At 40.3% G+C, this 20,964-nt stretch overlaps 1 protein-coding gene across 1 annotated transcript in view; it reads right to left on the bottom strand.

The window, feature by feature from the left end:
- The window catches only part of ROS1 (ROS proto-oncogene 1, receptor tyrosine kinase), a 67,982-nt gene extending 60,877 nt beyond the window's left edge, over positions 1-7,105 (bottom strand). The window contains exons 1-4 of the mRNA XM_054279839.1: positions 6,983-7,105; positions 5,237-5,290; positions 3,308-3,367; positions 2,586-2,612 (exon numbers count right to left, since the gene is read on the bottom strand). Coding sequence (XP_054135814.1) covers positions 2,586-2,612; positions 3,308-3,367; positions 5,237-5,290; positions 6,983-7,105 — 264 coding nt within the window. The remainder of the gene's footprint in view (positions 1-2,585; positions 2,613-3,307; positions 3,368-5,236; positions 5,291-6,982) is intronic.
- Between the last annotated feature and the right edge of the window lie 13,859 nt (positions 7,106-20,964).

Raw genomic sequence — 20,964 nt, 5'->3', positions numbered from 1 at the left:
GATTTTCTTGAGAGACTTTTCATCAATTCGCTGGGCCCTGAATTAAAGGTTTCCTCCTTACACACTGTTCCTTTGTGGAAAGCATGAACATGGGGCTACATTACAGCTGGAAATAGACTTCAGTGATGACCATGGAGTTAGGAAGACGAGTTTTTTTGACTAGTTAGTACTATATTCCACATGTTGCATTTCACCCTTTCCTGCTTCATGTATTCCCTATGAATGAGGCACATTCCTACAATGAATTTCCAGTGAATTTTCAAAATAGCTGAAATCAGCAATTTTTTAGAGCAGCCATGCCTAATTCACACTTCCTATTCAGCAGCTACTCCTTCTGTTACAGTTGTGCCTACAAGCTGCAAATATAACAAATACCTCAGGGCAGTGAGCTCCATACTGGCATACTAAGAACAGAAAATTCCCGAGTTTTCAGTTCAAGTAGGGAAAATAAATATAGTGTCATTCTGCTTTTTATGTAGAGAACTTAAGAAGAAGTAGAAATGTGTTCTAGGTGGGTCTCAGTAGCTTTAAAATTGAAGGCAAGACTGAGTCTCCTGGAAATCCAAACTTTTTGAGAAGTGGTGATTTGAGCTTTTCTAGGCAGGAGGTTTATTTGGGCTTATTTTATTCTGCAAGTTCATTCAGCCTTTAAAGTCTTGAAGTTTGCTCCACACAGCAGCAACCTTTCAAATGATAATCAACCTTAAGATCATTCAGAAGCAATTCATTATGGCAAGTGAGGGAGGTTTTTTAATTGCTCTTCCTATGATTTGAGGAAACACACTTCCAGCACCCTATGGAAACTGATAAGACATGTTATTTCAGACAACACAGTTGCAACCAAGACAGATTTGAAAACTTGCTTAGCTTTATATGCCTATATACATTATGTCACATCTAGACATTCAATGCCAAGTGCAACCACTCATAATTTTTTTCCAATATTTTCCTATTCAGAGAAATAAAATAATTCCAGGTAAATTATCATCACTGTTAGCAGGTGAAAATTCAGGTATTAGTAGTTATCTAGTGTACAGTGGAGCATTAATTTACAACTAATATTTATTTAAGAGGTAGTGTCCCCAGATTTCATGCTGATTCATAGTGCCTTCTGCCTCACTGAACACAGGTATTTCTGAACATTTGTTATTTGTTGTGTTAGTCTTTCTTCTGATTTTTGTCTGAATCTGAACCATAAATTCAATTTTTGCTTGAGGTAAGAGGATTGCTAAGGCTCCTAACCTTAAATTTTAAGAGAAATTTGCCAGCTGCTCTACTTGTGAACAATAAATCCTCATATTTTCTCCATCCATCAGCAATGTTCTTATATAAGCCGCAGTCTGATGTCTTTTCTTGTGACTGCTCCCATGAAATTCAGTGGCAATCCCCTGTTCCTAGATGGAACGAGAAATACTACCAGATTTCAGTCACAAGGTGCATTCAGAAAACAGAACTGAGCTAATGCCAAAGAAAATGTCTCACTCTTACTCCCACTCCTTTGCTCTGCAGGCTGCAATGACCTGATCCTTTGGATGCAGTGACACTGTGTGCCTGACATGTGGGTAGTCAAGTCAATCAGCTGATCCGTGGAAAGATAATATCAAAAAAGCCCCTGCAGAGTCAGCACATTTAAGTGGCATATTGTGTGACCAGACAGGCAAAGAAAAAAACCCCAACACAAAAGCAACAAAACCCCGCACTCGTTTTATGTTTCTACAAAAGTAATTTGGTTACTTCTTGGACTGGTCCTACACACCAAAACCACCATTTCACGCATTAGTAAACCTTGGTCATCATCACAATTGGACAAACTAAAAAGCATTACAAAAAAAAACTTTTCAATCAAATTTCCAGGTTGCCAATGGGTTTGTATTCTACTCATGATTCTCCAACTCCTCCACAACCTTCTTGAAACGTATTGCTTCCACCTGGGATCAGCCTTCGTCCTGAGGTCTCAGCAGTGCCAAACACAATCTTTCAATCACCTCATCCCCATCCTACCCTATCCTCTATGCTCATGCTGAAAGCACCCATCTCTTTACAGCATTTTGTTGACCCAAACTCATCACTGTGAACACCAGTCCATCCACAGAACTCCCCTCTTAAGGTCTTCTTCTAAGTGGCCATATGTTGCCCCCTACTGAATTGCATTTTATTTCATTTAGGCTCTATCCAGGCAAGAGTTTTGTCTTCTAGCTCCCAAGGAGCTCTTCTAGCTCTTTGTTTCCATTTCTCACCAAGCTGCTATCATACCAGCCTTAAGAAGCATTCTCTCTGGATAGTCTGTGATGGAATTAATGGAAAACTGGATGAACAACACTCTTGAGAGAGCCTAGAACATGGTTTACATAGATCTGTCCTGTTTCATAATAGTGCGATTTGTCTGCTTTCTTAATGCAAGCCTGCCCTTGGTCACCATGCTGAAAAGGTACATAACTCATTCTTCAGTTTTAGGGAGTACAAAACAATTAGACCTGAATTGGTAAGTTTGTGTATCTACAGTGTATTTCTTAGCACTGTGAGGACATAGCAATCACTGAAATAGTGATATTTGTTTTGTATTGCTCTGATGGCATTTAACTTACCTCACATGTTCTAGTGTATGTCTCATTCTGCCAAGAAACAAATTAATAAAATTTGTGGTTAGCAAAATATAATCACAGAGTATTTCAAACAGATAATACCAATTTATTAGAATTACTTACAGCGAAAGTACATTACAAAACTTAATCACTGGCAAATAATGAAAGAAGGAAAACCCATACTTGAAACACAGAAAGTCAACATTAGAGTCATGCTAAGGATGAATAAGATTCAGGTGTTCAAGATATGTAGAAAAAATAGAAGTTTGAAAGCGATCATGGCAGTTTTCCCAGACCAAAGCTAGTTCTCAGCCACCTGGTTTAATAAAAACAAGAAATCAATCTACTGAGGGCCTAAAATGTGCTTCATTTACATCTGCATGCAACTCTGAAATAGGTCAAATAGAGTAATATCCTGAAAAGCACTAGTGCATTCTCACTGTCTAAAAACCTGCATTAAGCTTAATAAACTGCAAAATGCATATATTCTGACAAACTAATTGAAAACCTTTGATATTAGATGCAACTTGCATAACAAGAATTATTAATTTCCCAAAACAGAATTTATAAGGAACGGAGAAAAAAAAATCATAGGCATTACATCTTTTCACAGAAACATTGCTCTGATTGGATTTTGAATATCTGCCATTGGATACAATACTTGACAGGCCGGAGAAAAATGCTCTAGAGCCAAAGCTCAGGTAATACACTCAGGTAATACTCACACATTTCAGGGGACAGTCCGTTTGCACTGTTGCATTCCAAAACTGACATCCCTGTGTACACTGCAAAGGCAGAGGATGGCTTTAAAAATGACTTTGAAGGAAGAATTCCAAAGGCAAGGGTTACTCCAGCATTAGCAATACTTTAAAGGTATACATGGTTACTATAAATACTCAGATCCTACAGTAAGAGAGTTATGTTGTATAGTGCCCTTCTCCATGCAAAATCAAATACAAAGCAAAATAAATTGAGTCTTGTTGTGGGAATGAGTTTACTCAGCCAGCTATGATGTGGTCAGCACTCCCACCAGTCCAGCTTTGTTTTAGCACTGTGTTTTACTCTGTGCAGAAACAGCAGATATGCAGTGTGCAGGACAGCAAAGCACAGAGGAAAGCTGTACAGCACAAGCCCTCCCGCATGTGCATGCCAATAGGCATCGGCTTTAAAACCATGAGGTTTCAGAGAAGTAATAAATATTATGTTGTTCAGTTTTGATATTGGACCTCTCTTGTTTATGCTGTCCCATCTACTTCTTAGTGATTGTAAAGGTTTTTCTTTTTAAAGGGAAGCTGGAACACCATTAGAAGCAGAAGACTGGTACTGAGTGTTGAAAAGTCTCATGAAAAATATAGTGAAAACTTGATAACACTGAGCAAAGATACTCAGCAAATTAAACAGGTGAGTCAACCTTGCTATGTATTGTCACTGGCAACACAGACTTTTATGATCCCAGCATCATAAATGGCCCAGCCTCACTAGATACCAGGTGCTGAGAGGCTACTTGTTACTAGTCTATGGCAAATACTGAAGACTGAATTCTCCACCACTCTTCAAAGAATATGTGTAATCACTGACACTGAAAGTGGCAGGAAAAAACTTTCTAACACAACCTGAGCCATCAGAAAGCAGGCATTCTTTCGCTGTACAGGACTCACAGAAGGACATCTTATTTCTGTGTGTGTTGTGAGACTTTTCAAAAAATATTTATCCACTATAATCATACCTATAAATTGTGTTTTATAGGTATTATAAAATTACATAATAAATACATGAACATAATTTTCCTAGAACTAATTTCAATGTATCTGCCTCCTACTGGAAGTCCTGTTATGGCCCTGAAGGTTTATCGAGAGAGGTCTCTGGTGGCCATATTCACTGAATGCTTCAATATTAAAGGTGACCTTTCCTTGTACTTTTTCTTTGGGCATGCACTGTTGCTTCTTGTTACATAACTTGCAAAAACCCCACTGTAGACCTCATCTCCCCTGGTTCCAACCATGCTTATCATCCTGCATGCATACCTCTCCATCCTTTTATCTTTTTGCTGGTTAGTCTTTAAGCTTTATTCAGCAACTTCATGGGAGCTGAAAAGTTTTATTCTCTATGTTACCTATCACCACCAGCTTGAATTGCATTTGCAATCTGAACTAGGAAATCAGCTGAAGTCCTCAAAGAATGCACGTATGGAAAGCTCACATTAAACCCCCATGATGGACACAACCATTTGAAGTCCTAGAGAACTCCAAATGTTCAACAATTATAAGTTTTCTTACGCTGAATCACTGAGAAAATGAAATAAACTGCTTAACTGTACAGAGGTAACTGAATAAGACAGTCTTAATGATTTGCATGTTGGACAGAACACTAGTTTTGACTCATTGTCTCAAAAATGAGAGGTTATAAACTTTGTAGATCACAAATGTGAACATAACACACAGCAGAGATCATCACCCTCTACACATTTTCTTTAAATAAAAATTATAGCCATGTCTCTAATAATCTGAACTAAATCTACCCACTCAGTGACTTATGCTAGACAGGCACCTGTGCACATTTTCATTAATTCTTTGAAAATATGATCATTGTACCCATTGTATTCAAATACTAGGAACATAAAATGTCAATAATTAACAAAGTAAACCATTACTCACAGCTCCAGTGATGTCACTAACATTGCAAAGGTTAGTAATTCCAAGTTCGCCTTCCTGTAGGAAAACATATAATTTTTTAAAAGTATCAAAATATTTCCCCAAAATTCTTTGATTAAAACACACTAAGTCATTGGCTTCTTGTAACCTGAATTTTCTTTGGCTGATGTTTCCTCATCTGGAGAAATTTACTGTTGAGAAGTAGCTTCTCACTTGATTTCCGAGATACCATCAAACAAAGACATTGGCGGAATCAGTTGGTGTTTGTCAAACCATCTGAGGTAGGAATTTGGCTCTTACCTCCCCATTCTGGTTCACTGAGTCAATAACAAATCCTTCACAAATATGTTGGGCTTAAATGACAAAGCCAAGTGGCTTTGACCTCCTGGGAGCGGAAAGACCTTCCCTTCCAGCTAAATGCCGTTTGTTTGGCCACCTTTTGAAAGGGTTTTACGCAGCCATATGGTGATCGCCACCACCCTTCCGCTCCTGCCAAAAGTGCTCTCCAGTGAACCTGCCAGCTTTTTCACATCATTCACAGTGGGCAAAACCATCACTGTCACTCAAGTGCAAATGATTTGAGGACGTATGCAACGACCTTAGAGAAGCTGAATAGCAGCTCTTAAATTTTTGACTGGAAACCAGGTAAGAGCAGCCTTAACAAAACAATTCTCAGGAAGACATTTCCAGCACACTAAGTACACCGTGACAATAGTGAGAACCAAATCTGTCACAAAATAAAAAAATCGAACACAACAAGTGGATCAGAGGAGAAAAATAAGATTTACAACTCAGACTCAAAGATTACATTTTTCACACCTGAATCAATACATTCACTGAACATAAATGTGATTTTCCTGTCTTTCAAAGCTGAAAGGAAGAGCAGCTTATTTCTTATTCTGAATTAATTTGAACTCAAATCAAAGGATCCCCATTAAAGTTATCATTGCATGATAGGTTTCCATCAGGGAAGGCAATTAACTCTTTCACTGGTGAAAGAGCTCCAAATAGTTTTAAAGAAACTGTCAGAGAAGTGCATGAAATAAAATAGAGAAGGTGATAGTTCTCTGCAGCAGGTTTCCACAATTAGCACCAAGCCACAAAATGTCCTTTTTACAAAGCAAAGATACACGTGGCTCTAAAACACATCAACACATTTCTGGCAAATAGAGGCAAGGAGGCAGCTCCTGAAGGCAGAATAATTATCTAGATTTCAGACGTTTTGCTTATCTTTGTCTTGCAGTTGTAGAATGCATTGCACAGTATTCCAAGGAATATTAAGAAATTATAAAACTAAGGATCTGATCACTAATTTTAATGCTTACAGAATTAACCACAATTTAAACCAGCTAACTTGAAAATTAAACTGCAGCTAGGTTCAGGATAGTGCTGTGTGTCACAGAAAGAAAATTTTTTGTGACTTTATAGTTATCCTCAATTATATAACAAAAGTCCTGGACTAGACTGAAATGAATAAGTAAAATGAATAAACTGAAAGAATAAAAGTTTATCTTCCCCACCGTCCAGGGTCTTTAGCATTAACAGTAATTGCATGCAGTCAGAGTAGTGGGACTTGTTCCTTACCAGATTACACAAATTAAAATGTTAAATGTTAATTCTCAAACTCTGCTCTTAATAAAAAAATATTCTTTAGAGAAATTTTGAAAACACTGATAAGCAATATGAAGTTCTGACAGTGCTAACAACAATTGGTATTTCAAAAATTAGGAACAAGTCTTGAAAACTTACCAGGTTACTTGTACATAAGTTTTGACAGTTCCTTGAGAAAGCACAGTACACTGCAGAGATCCATAGACAGCAAAGAGCAACAAGCCTTTTTAGGGGGAAAACCCACAGGCAAGCGTTCTTCATAACTTAAACAATTTCATCTGGTAATCTGCCTCTTCCCTTGACTCGGCCATACAAACTCCTTCTAGTTTTGGTGACGGAGATACAACTGTGAAATTTCTGCTTGTCAGATCATAATAATATTTTCCGAATCCTAGTTTACACTCCGCTCCTTCAACAACTTCTCCGCTTCCTGGAGCACTTGTCTTGAGGTTACGCAACCCCTATTTCATAGTTTCTTATTAAGCCACTGAAACAAAAGAGCTGACAAATGAAAGTCAGTGTGTCGACTTACACAAATATCATTAACGTAAAAAGGAAACCAAGGGCAATGCTTAACCAGGTGCTCCAAGCCACGTGGAAACAGGGAAACGGTGGGAAAAAAACAGCCTAATGTTAATTTTGACTAGATCAAGCTATTTCTAAGTATTTGTACGTGGATGCAACTAAGAAAATTTGTTGTTGATGATGAATAACATTGTTAGAACACCATTGGTCATATCAGACATGGCAAAAATTTTAATTAATCTTTTTTTTAATGACTGTTTCCAAATGTTGTTTCCACACCAGAATATCATGCAGAATAGACCAGTGCCTGCCTTCAGATGCAATCTAGAAACAAACTAACCAGAAACAATTTGCTAAGGGCTCTCTAGATGAGGAGGCACAATGGTACAAGTAAGTTTGCATCTATATCATGGAAGAAAAATGAAGCTGATAGATAAATCATGTGTCTGATTTAAAGAATGGTTGAAGTTGAAAGTTGAAGACTCACATTAAAGAGGTCCATGGAAAGTCAAGCTTAAGACACATCCAGGCTCTGGTCTGTGGCACATCCGTGCTGTACCAGCAGAGATATCCACAGAGTAATTCTGCTGTAGAAGATCAATCCAGCTTACACACACACACACATAGATGTATATATAAACAAATGCTATGTCATTTTGTGCACGTGTATTACTCATTATAAATCAAATGTGCTACTTTATAAATAACACAGCATTTTGATGATCAGTTGAGACTGGCACATCCTGTTATTGCTGCTTAGAAAGGTACCTGCTTTCCCACCATACCTTTCCAAGCCCCATTGACTTGCCAAGGAAACATTTCTGCAGTCATGCAATAAAACAGGCTGGGAACCTGGTTAACACTAACCCAGCAACAGCAGAGGTGAATTGGTTGGCATTAACCTAATGCTGTTTTTTCTGGTTCAGGCTGTAGTAGAATCCCCTGTGCTGTTCTGTCCATACAGTGAAAGGAGTAAATGCACTAAGGCAGGAGGAAAGGGAAAGCCAGGATGGAGACAGACTATCAATATTGGGAAGCACGTGGCTCAATGTGGTCCAAGGAAGGAAAGGCTTTTAGGACCAGGTTCCTTCCTTTCCTTTTTTTCCAGTTGCCCTGGGAAACACTGGGGGGTTCCCTTGTGCATTGTCTCAGTCTTTATTACTCAAGGCAGCTTCCAGATGAAAGTAAGGCTCATCTAGGGTGAGATTTGCTTTCAGCTATGCAGGTGTGGAGGAATTACTGCCCAATTTGCTTGTCACTTCTCCACTCCAGAAGGATGCTGCCCCCACTCCAGCCCATGAGCAAAGCTGCTCAAGAAGGAGCTCCTTAGATCCAGCCAAAATAAGCCAGTTTAGTCTGACTGCTTAAATAGTAGGTCTCTGCTAATCCAGCTCATCTTGGCTGAAGTTTCATCAGAGCTCACGTGACCAGCAACACTGAAGAGGAAGCTGGTGACAGGCAGATGGAGGCTGCAATTTCTTCCTGAAGCAAAGAACTTTGGCTTTGGACAGTTAGGACATTTAGGACCTTCAGGATTTGGTCTCTAGGACGTTTAGGTCTATAATAGTAAATTCAGTGTTCCCACATCAATACCCCAGCAAGTGGCATGGGGACAATGTACCCACATCCACATTTAAAAATCTCTCATTCATCCAAGAGAGGATAGGCATAGCTGAAATACCTATGGCCAGTGGCTCTTAGAGTTACTATATCCCAAACTGCTCCTGGATATTATTTGTGCTAGTGCTGATGTGGATCAAAATCAGACAGACTTCAACAATTGATCTATGCAGTCACTCAGGATTAAGAACGTTGTCTGGCATGGTATTAAATTACTAACATAGATGTAGCACAGGTAAAAGGATATGCCTAAGTTCAAACTTTTTAAAAAAAATCTTTTAATATCATTTAAATAGTCAACTTTATTTTTTAATTTGTTTTGAAGTTTTGGGGTTTTTTTAAGGAACTGTTTGATTGGTGTTTTTTCAAGATGTATAGGGAAAAGCACTGGGAGATGAGAAACACAGAATCATAGGATCATTATAGTTAGAAAAGACTTCCAAGATCATCAAGTCCAACCTTTGGCTGCACACCACCATGCCAACTAAACCATAGCACTAAATGCCATTTTCATGGGTTTCTTGAATGCTTCCAGGGACGGTGACTCCACCAGGTTAACTCCTGGTGAGGAATATGATCAAGGCGCATCTTCGTCTGAGAAAGAAGTTCACAGCACCTTAACAATAACAAAACAGCATTTGGCTTGTCAGACAAGGAAATGTGGTTACTATCAAACACTCATAATGAACCCTTTGTAAACTGAAAGCTTGGCTGTTACTGATCAGGATAATTCTTGTCAGTCTTGTCAGTCTATGAGTGTGCATCTTTGCACACCCATATAGGGGTAGTGCACACGTGCCTCGCACAAATGGGCTCTAACCATTACAGTTAGTTAATAAAATAGTAATATTAAAGATACGATTCAAATGAACTACTCAAATGGTGCAGAAATTTTCCTTCAGCTTCCAGCACCGTTTTCCACCAGGTGTCACTGTAACATCCCATAAACCACGACTTTCAAAGAAAAAAAAAAGCACTGCAATATCTCCTTTCTTGTTTACCTTCCATTGAACATATTGGGAGAACAAACAGTAACAGTCACCTGAGTCATTAGATTTTTAACCTGAATTTCAGGAATTCTACAAGAAGTAGAATTGTATGGGCTTTAGAAGCTGAACTTTAAAAGGACTGTTTGCAATATCTGTAAATAACAAAGCTTTAAGTGTAATTTTTAAGTACATAACTTCCATTACACTGCACGCTGATGTGGTACTAGAGATCCAAATTTTGTGAGATATCATTAATAAACTAGTCCTTTACATTACAGATCTCCTTACAGAATATAATTTCCTTTATTGCAAAGACCATCACAAGTACAGACCAGTATAGCCGCAAGGGAGAAGACTGAGAATTAAGAGAAAAATAGAGAAAACTTGATCACAATTCCCTACCCGGACAGAAGTACATATCAGAGCTCTTTGCAAACTATGGATTCATCTTTCAAGTTCTTCTGAGTCTCTTGTAAGAAAAACAGAACTATTTACAAAGGGTCAGCCCTGATAGCAATGGGTAAGGGCTATCATACCTTGAGGAGAAACATGTACATTGTGACTGCCAGTAAAGTGAATAATAGCTTCTTTATACCTGAAATCATCATAATCCATAAAATCAAGACTTTCCCGTACATGGACATGCACAAGGCTGTGCATTTGTACACATGAATAGTATAATATAAGCAGACCAAGGATCAAAGACACAGAGCTTTAGTGCTTTGCTGCACTTACAGCAAAAGATTAAAATTATTGGCTCAAGGTGGGTTGGCAGCCTCTACCATTCACCCCAGTGCACAGCCACAGGCTGTTGCACATACAGCCAGAAAGATCAGCTGGGAAACACCTTCTGGGCTGCCAAAAGGTTACAGACCAACACATTAACATAAACTGATGGCAATTTCAGCTTATTTTAATAGTACAGGACAAAAGCTCTCAAATGGTCAACTCCCAGCTGATCCAGACCTGGAGTTGTGTCATCATTGCTGCCCTTGTGACAGCAACCTCCATCACAAAGTTTGGCCAAAAATCTCAACGTAATACCCACTCCAGCGATCTAATTTTAATCTCCTCCCACGTTTGAGTCAGGCACCTAAAATCTCATTGAATGAAACAATTGTCTGTGTGCTGCCTCTCAAACACATCTGTGCACGGTTTCACAAAACAGCACAGAGCAGGAATGGCAGGACAACAAAAACTGGACACGGGATGGCTGAGGAGGCAGGCAGGAACATCCAAAAACCCACAGATGTTTGTGTCTAAACTGGACTGTTTGTGTCCAGTCACACAGCTCGAAAAATTCTTTGAAGTTAGACCACAGTTCATGGGTCCTATCTTGAGAAGAAGGAAAGCTGGGAGAGGTGAGAAAGGAGAGACTGTCAATCCCTCAACCAGCCTACAGGGCAGAGCAATGAAAAGGAAAATCTCAGCTTTTACTTATCAGTTTCTATCTTTGTCTTGGGGAGGTCATCGTGAAAAGATATGCTGATGTGAAGAGTGATAATGGATTTTCACTCTTTTCCAAAGATCATAGATTATTCTCATTTTCCCTCCAGCAATGGGCCCCCATTAGATTTTGAATTTCTTAGTAAAGTAAATGAACAAGGACCCTTAGGGCAAAAAGGTTCCCTCCACTGCCCCGGCCTCCCTCCTTCCCCTTTCATTTGTTAGTGCAACTGCTAAGACAGCTGTTTGTCTGGGAATAGCAGCCAGTCGGTCAGGGAGTGCTGTGCACAAACAGAGGGAAGGCCATACAAGAGAAACCCCCTGGAGTCTGGCTCAAGATTTATATCTATCTCTGCAGATTAGAAAAGTGGGGTCGGGGAGGGGGGGAGAAACAGACTGTTAAACTGGATCAAATTGGAAAGACAGTCATGCATGAGATCCTTAGCTAAACCAGTCAGGAGACAGGGATTTGCTTCTATTGATCTGCAGTAATGATGACTGGAGAAATGTCTCATTAAACAATGCACAATGATGGGTTTCAGACTAGGCAAATTTGAGCTGTGGAGATTACAGGAAGAGATGTAAAAGCTAGGCCAGGATAGAAAAGATAAGGAATGCTAAAGAGTAACATGGATCTATAAATACATTGCTAGAAAATTGAAATCTAAAAAGGAAAATAATATATTAGAGTTTATTAAACTATGTTTGTGTGATCATCATACACAACATTAGGAGAGAGTGAGCACAAAGCAACAATAAAAACCTTGCTGTTAAGTAGGTAAAGCTTGCACTTTTTTGTATTTCTTTAAAGAGGGTGAGTTGGCAAAGTATTAGCAAAGCTATTCAGTGATTTGTTCAACTGTGTTATCTATTAGTTATCTCCTGATTATTACTAAACAAATATGCTGTCTGAAATTTGAAGAAAATTAAATTTTAACATACACAAGTAGCAGGCAATGCAACAGTGTGAGGGTAAAATGGCCTGATGCAGGATGTCTGAAGAGGATTGCATGAAAGAGATGTGCAAAGGGTTTTAGAGGGAAACAGAAGGAAAGAAGATTGCATACCACAGAGGGAGTGACTTATCGCTCTGAGCATGTAGATCAGTGTGTAAGAAGATATAAAATCAAGATTAGGAGAAAAAGACAAAAGGTGCAGAAGCAGTAGTGCAGATTACACAATCTTCAATCTTTGCAAAGATCTTCAGAACAGTCAGGTGTTCAGTTTGCATAAACATCTCCCATAAAAGTCTCTACCTCTAACACCCCCTGGTTTCCATGGCATTCCCAAATACCTGAACATTTCATCTCCCAGTAGTTCCATAAAAAGAAATTGCTTATCCAGCAATCCAGGAGAGAGCCCATCTGCCTTGAGCTCCTTACAGACTGAGAAGCAACAGTGCTCACTGTGGAGACAGGAATTAACTGGGGCTGGATTTGACAATTTCAATCACCAGTCTGAGAAAGTGTGTTGCTGGACTGTTATTTGGATGTACTGCTCACTAACCTTTTGGTACGTATCTGGAGTCCCAGTCTTTCTCCCCCCATAAATTCCCACCCTCCTCTTCTTGACTGAGCAGCACCCCTGGCTACAGGCGCTGGTGCACAAGAACAAGCAGATCCCTTTCTCCATGCAAGAAAGAGCAAACCTCCTCACAGTAAGGGAACAAAAATTAAGGATGTTCTCTAAAACACAGGCTTGTTGTAAACAGTTGGAGATATATCTAATTCCTTCTTTTCTGAAGGAGAGAGCTGGAATCTTCCATCAGGAGAAATCCTAGGGATGGTAATCCAGCACATCATTTCCACCTGCAATAACTGCTAAGGTAAATGCTGTGGGCAAGACAACACTTTGTCTCGACTTGCTAGCATGCACCAACATCACAGGCAGCCCAGTCAGCTTCAGGCTTTATCCTCCAAGGATTTAAACCACTCTGGAACACCAACAAGTCTGCTCCTTGCCCTTCTGGGTGCAGGGGAAGGCCTGAGCAGAGCTCCACAGCCACAAATTCAGATCAACCTGATGAGGGCCAGCCCTGCTGAGCTCCCCCACTGTGCACTCAATCCCCTGTTATGGGGAACATGAGGCTTGATCCCATTCCCTAAACACAGGTCCCCCAGTGACACCCTCCCTGTTGCTGGGAGTACCAGATGTTCACCCTGGACTAGCAGTGTTTAGGTACTGTGAAAAATAGGTTAGAAACTGCTGTAAAATAGTTGATAGATAGTTAAGCGTGTACTGTTAGTTTGGTTATTATATAGTAAAAGGGGTTAAAAGGGTAGTTATAAGCATAGCACACTTAAGCAAAGTGCAGCACCCCCAAGCAAAAACGAGCCAGCCTGGACAGAAACATAATGGGCTAATGGGCCAATCAAGCACCTTAAACCTTCATGCAAATGAAGGCTCCAAAAAGAAACCAATCCAAAGGGACAAAATACAGGATAAAAAGGGGCTTCTGACCCACTGAATCTGTGCTGCTCCATCTGGAACATCGGGGACATCGCTGCTGAAAAGACCCAGCACCGGTGCTGCAGCATCCTCAACAGGAATGCTCCTGCTCGGCCTGCAGGCCCCCATGCTTTAGGCCTTTCTTTTTCTTATCATAAAAGCTGAAATCACTTTAGTCTGGGAGCTTGCTCTCATTTTTATCAAGTACCATGGTAGGGTGTTCCCAGGGCAGAGCCCACCCCCAGCCAACAGCAGGGCAGCCAGGGCCATCATCCAGCACCTTGCTGGGGACAGAGGGGCCAAGGCTGGGATGTTGCCCAGGGATGGAGAGTGGCCCTGATGTCACACCCCTGGGGCGGGGGCTTCAGGGGCTGGCATGGGGCCTGGTCCCTGGGGGAGCCCAGGGGAGCTGGGCAGAGTCAGCCCATCCCAGGTGTGCCCTCAGGGTGGGCTGGCAGGTGTCACCCCAGAGCAAGGGAACCCTGCCCTTCTGGACCAGTAGCTGAGAGCCATAGGGACCATTCAAGAATCTCAAAAGGCCACTGGTCTGAGTATGCCAACTCCATTGACTGCAGGAGCAGTCACTCAAATTTAGATGTATTGATTTTAAATTAATTGCAACGCTTTTAAACAGCCTGAGTATTATCTGCCCACAGCCATATGTGCTGACCCCCAAGCTGGCATAGCCATGCTGTCAGAATCACAGCAAGATGGTGGGTTGGGTGTTAAACCAGCTTTTTTATTTCCTTTTGCTGAGGAAATTTCCTTCAGGCTGAGAGAAGTTTCCTTCCTCAGGAAGTTGTCTTTACTGAGAAGCCAGGCAGGTGCCAGAGCAAGGAGGGCACAGGCACACAGAGCTAAACCTGCACACTGCCAGTGCAGCTGCATCCCGATGCCGAGAGAATTTATCACCTGTGAAGGACATCAGCCCTGGCATTCCCTGGCATGGTCCCAGACCTTCTTTCCTCTCCTTTCCTGCCCTAGCAGTGCAGTCCTTCCCTCCCCCTTGCACCAGCTCTGGCACTGTTTTGATCCTCTCCTGAGCTAATTCAGGTCCCCAGCACAGCGGAAAGCCATCCACCTTGTTGAGAAGAGAATGTTCTGCTACCTCAGCAAATTGAATTAGCTCAACACAACATCAGGTGAGCTCCAGGAAGAGGGGAAGTGAGGCAAAGAAAGGAACCCTTTGACCCAGTTGGTTTGAGCCTTCACTCTAACAGCTGCTATTGTTGACTAAATTTAGGTCTGATACATCATTGTGCCTTAATAGAGGGAAAACTGGGGAGCAGGGTCCACTGCTCATGACATGTTTGAGTGTGATCTTGCACAACAGAGCAGTGACCTCTCTGTGCATTATGATAACATAAATAGCAAGAGGTGGCCTTTAATTGTGAGCACATCTGGACTCCTAAAAGATTTGCAGAACAATAACATGCTTAAGCTGTAATGACAAACACTACCTCAATGCAAAGCAGGCTAAGACAGGACAAACATTAAATAAGGGATGTCATACAGGTTCATATGTTTATGCTCCCAAGATTAAAGATCTAAACTGGTTTATGAAAAGTACATTATTTTTCCAGTATTATTTACATGCACAAGTACAATGATTTGCCTTTCTAAGGCTGAAAGGACTCAGTGGAGCTCAAAGAAAGGGATGCGCTAAAAAGAGAAAATCTCTGTATCAAAATGGATATAAGAGAATGAATAATTTTAAAACAATAACTAAAACAATTATTTCTGAGAAGATTCTTCTGGCTAGGTTGGAGTGGGGGGTGGGTTTTTTGGGTTGGTTTTTTGGATTGTTTGTTTGGTTGGTTTTTGGTTTTGTTTTTTGGTTGGGTTGGTGGTTTCTTTTGGTCATACTAAAATTTATTTTCCAGCCATGTTTTGGATTTCTACTAAATCACAAACCACAGAAAGACTATTCTCTGAAAAAAGGTTAATGCGCCCTTTCACAGGTTAAGTAAAGACCATATCCTTCAACCTCCCTGGTCATTTGTGTTCTCAGTCCAGTGTACTGGGGAATAACCATCCTAACAGCAATTTAAATTAGGTGCAGACACATGCAGTCTTCCATTGCTCTGCAAGCTGCAGAAGTTGAGCAGAGTGAAGAGCTATGCATACAGCAATATCTTGAAATGTTACAGCACTAGAATCTAGAAAGCATGGGACCAAAACACATTTAGCCCTGCTGTCAATAGAGGCTCCCCCAGTAATGTCAAGGTACTTTAGATTAGGCCCAAGAACTAATCTGAAGAAAGATACTCTGCCCAAACAAGACTGCTAAGCAGTAATGTTCCATTTAGTGGAGATTCCAGGTGCACAGAGTGCCCAGGTAGATCTACTCCAATGTCTGTATGCCAGCAAAAATATTTCACTGCATTTTCACACAAATTTTTCAGATAAATGTAAAACATATGAGGAATTGTCTATAAGTGTGTCTTTATAATACTAGTAGAACGAAACAGCTATAAATATTTCCTTTATGTAGCAACAAGTTAACCTTTACTTGGTAGAATGGCTGTCTGCAAATGTTATAATTATTTTCTATGACTATGGTATCTCTGTCATGTTGTTTTTGTTTCCTGTTGTCATTATAGTGCAAGAGTTCTATTGTCGTTACATTGCAAAGGTTCCATATTGCTAGAGTTTCGTACCTCCTTGATGTTTCTCATAGTCAGCTCCCCTAGGCACTGACTCTTCCTTCTTCTCGCAGCAGCCAGCCAACTCCAGTTCCCCTCAACCAACCAATCCACTCTTTTATAACACACTGCTGATTGGCTACAGGTGTGGCCTGTTAAAATCAAGCTTGCTCTTAATCCTTAATAATTGGCTCAGCTGCAACTCTTTAGGGGATAAGATTACTTTCTATACTACCTTTATTTATGTTCTATCCCCCTACAATTCCCCCTTTTTCTTTTAATTACGGACTTGCAGCATTTCTAGAAGGACTTGTTCGAATAAATTAACATTATGATACATGCATATATTTCATTTAGAACTAAGAGTTATATAAATGTTCAGGCAACATATTATAGCATGAATATATATATTTCTTGAGTGTTGGTTCAGTTTTGCAGATTTTCTCAGTTTACAAAGTACTTATCTTCAAAATCTTTTATTCTCACATTTAACAAACATTAATAGCTGCAATTGATATATGTTACCTGTAGTTTAGTATTCAAGTCCTTTTCCCCAAATCCATGGGGTTATATAGGTGAGTCCTGTTTCCCCAAATCCACAGGGTTATATGGTTTAGTAGTCGAGTCCTTTATCTCCCCAATCCATGGGGTCATATAGTTTAGTATTTAAGTCCCCTTTCCCGAATCCTATCAGGGTCACCATTTGTTGTCATTACAGTGCATGAGTTCTATTGTCATTACATTGTAAGGGATCTGTATGGTTAGAGTTTTGTACCACCTTGATGTTTCTTGTGGACAGCTCCTCTAGGCACTGACTCCAGCTCCCCTCAACCACCCAATCCACTCTTTTATAACACTCTTCTGATTGGCTACAGGTGTGGCCTGTTAAAGTCAGGCCTGCTCCTAATCCTTAATAACTGGCTCAGCTGCAACTCTTTAGGGGCTAAGATTACTTTCTATATTACCTTTATTTACTTATGTTCTATCCCCCTACAGTTTCCTTTGCTTTGGTGTTTGTTATTTTATTGCATTAACATAATTCTACAGATCAAAGCAACAACGACAACAAAAAATCCTGGGACAGTAACATAGAACAAACATCAAGAAAAAATACTGGGCATAAGATGCAAGGAAGTAAAAGTTCATGGTCCACCAAATCCAGGCTGCAACCAGAAGAAGCCAATGTGAAATTACCTACATGTGCTCCAGAGTTGTTGGTAACTGAGAGGCAGGCTAAAGAGCAGATGGGTTTCCTGCTCCTGCTCAATTAGAGGATAGGATTTGCCTCTCTAGAACCCTGGTAACAGGAGCATATTGGTGGGAGTGTAGGAGAGGAATCAGATAATGCCATGAGAACTAATCAAAACCCATTTGATCACTCTCTTTTCCAAGTAAAAGCTACAAAGTCAGCTAGAAAACAGTTCCACGTGCTAACATGAATCGCAATTATTGATTAATATACCATGCTCATCTTTATTTAAACAGGAAGTCAAATACCTGCAAATGGTACAGTATTCAAATGTACACAGCAGAAGTCTGAGCCTAAAAGACTATGGTAACTCCTGAAAAGGTGCTGAGTCCTTGCAAATCCCTCATGAGCAGCGTGCTGCATGAGAAATCCAGAAACAGCAGGGACTCAGATCTTCTCTGAGAGCAGAGGTAACTGGAGAGCCTGAGCAGGTAACTATTACCAGGGTTAGTTTTGGCCTGGTTGGAGCAGTCAATAACAGTCTTAGCTGTGGCTGACTTCACCAACACCCTGCTCACCATTTGGCATTCTGGGTGTGCACCCTGAATCCTTTGTGCCAGACTAATCCCAGCTGTCCCAAGGCATCTCCTCTGTGAAGCTGCCTGATTCTTTCTGCACATGAGGAGCTGTGGCTGGGTGGTGGGAGTTCTTACAGGGATTTTGGCCACAAACAGGTGCTCTCTGCCCCGACTGCTCATGACAGATGAAGGTTTCCTTGTTCCCAGGTGCTCTGTTCATCCACTGGAGAATGACGCCATGAAGGGTTCACTCAAACTTTTTAAGCTATTGAGGACAAATGTGTATGAAATAGATAAATGTTAGTGTGGGAACTCAACATGCCCAGGCAGCAGGAGATGGAAACTCAGGTTAGGCAGCAGAGCTGCTCACACAGTGGATGCCTGGCCCTTATTTCTCTCACCTGTGCAGGCAAGTAGCCCACAGGAGGTGCATGCCTGGGCTGAATCCACATGGACAGCCAACCCAACCCCACCACCCTGCACCAAAAACTTCATCATGCTCAAGGGAAGGATGGTAAGAACGTCTGGTTTTGGTGGACAAATGCCATACTGGATATAGAGCAAAAAATTAAAACACAGGCTGAATTTAAGTCTTGGAGGCAGACCTAACTTGAGCTCAGCTGTGTCTATCACATTTGGAAAAAGGCCTTTAGGACCATTTATGAACCCCAGGGCAAAGAATAACTACCAGCATGCATGTCTGTCATAACTAAGAATACAGTATCTTTAATGAAAAGAAAAAGACAGAAGAAAGCTAAAAGTTCTTGCTTTGGGAAGGAATATCTGAGAAATTATACTGTCCACACAAACCTAACTTTAGGTGGCAACAAATATGAATTATTGTTTTTTTATTATCTTATGAAGAAAGAATGTTCAAAACCGATTTGAGTGTTCACCAACATGATATATTTACTTTCTGTTGTGCAGTCATCTTTGACAAGGAACCTAAAGCAGGCTCTAAGTTTTTATATTTCATAAACAGGCACAATAGTACATTAATGTAATTAAAGTAATTAAAATAGGAGAAAATATTCACTCAAATTCACAATTTTCTAACTATTTGCAAAAAGGAAAAAAGTTTTTTACAGAGACAGATTACATTTGATCAGGCTTTTACATTCAATAAATAGCCTGGCTTCAAAAGCAATTCACAGTGAACCCTTAAACTATATATACAGTTGTGATCCACAGCTGTGTCAGTATGAATTACAAGAATTTGACCTTGTGATTCATTGGCGTAGTGGCCCAATGCTGTGCAGAAAAGTTGCACAAGAAGCTTTTTCTCCATCCATAATGATTATTGCAGATTTATGACCTGTGCTTCCACTATGCATAACTGGCTTAGTGCTGTGCAGACTTCCACAGAGCCTGTGCAGAGCACAGGCAGGGGGGAGGGACCACATTCCCGCACATCATAATTGCTAAATTAATAAGCATGATTCCCATCCCTCTCTCTTGAAACAAATGAACTGAAGAGAAAGAAGGTCTTACTTTTCAGCTCCTGAGACTGAGTTCATATCATACCCTGCAGGGAAACTGCAACATGGCATGATAACCCTTGAAATTAGGAAGGCAAGCTAGATCTGGAGTAAACTGGATGACTACTTTTAAACCATGCAGTCACCCAGCTCAAACTTATATTTGCTTTCAGCTCTCTTAGTTATACAGGCACAAGTATCACGATCAAGAAACCAGCACATAAACTGCCCTCTCCAGTGTGCATAAGTGGCACACTCTCTATATTAGAAAATATCAAGTCCTGCTTATTTGCATTCATCTCCCATTACTCCACACCTTTTGGGAAAGATTATAACTAGATCAATTGTCAACTTTATTTAAAAGACATGTGATTCAAACATAATTGGTCATTCCTGGAAGTGACCACTGGATTGCCTCATATTTTGTACAAGTAATTTCTTAGCTCCTACTTGGATGCAATCTCATAAACATGAGTAAATGATTAAGACTAGTTACTTCCCGTGGAAAAAAAAATGCAGACTGTGCATCTTCAGCTGTGAACTCCCTCTTGAAAATTCCAAACATGTTACCATTAAAAATTACCCATGTATTAATGGGCAAAATTTGACTTTTTTTAAAAGTATGAGGACTTGCAGCATCACAAAATCTCTCTAAAACACCTATAAAAAACAATCAGAGTTATGTCACTGACAATGACCAAGGATGCTGTCAAACTAGCAAATTATAAAATAGCAGGCTCTGTTTTGACAAAAAGTGTCATGAATCTCTAGATCATAATATTTTTCAAGGCAATCCTAAAAAAATATGTTTAAATGAAAAGGAACGTTCTGCCCCATATTTCTTGACAGCAGCATAGCATGTTTGGTTGATTGTCTTCAAAATCCAGGTGATTAGCAACTTTATTTCTTTTTCCTTCAAAGTATGAAAAATTATGACCTAAGACGACCAAGCAGCTGTGAGAAACTGCAAAATATGTGGCAGTGGGACAAATGATTAGTCTTCAACTTGATCTCATAATTACATCATAATAGGTGACATGATTGGATAGGTTACAGCAATTAAAGTGATGAAAAGTGCACATTCATCCCCTATATGACTCTCATTAGAGTTACACCCAACTGCTGTTGCTGCAGTGAATGAGGCTGCTTATCTCTTAGCATCCAATTATCCCATAGACATTCCCTACCAGTGCTGGGAAAAG

Source organism: Melozone crissalis, unplaced genomic scaffold (genome assembly GCF_028551555.1).
Source record: "Melozone crissalis strain CALT ecotype California unplaced genomic scaffold, PUWL_Pcris_2 ptg000027l_1, whole genome shotgun sequence".
Lineage (NCBI taxonomy): Eukaryota > Metazoa > Chordata > Aves > Passeriformes > Passerellidae > Melozone > Melozone crissalis.
Note: the sequence above shows the minus strand (reverse complement) of the source record. Positions and strands in the feature narration are given on the sequence as shown.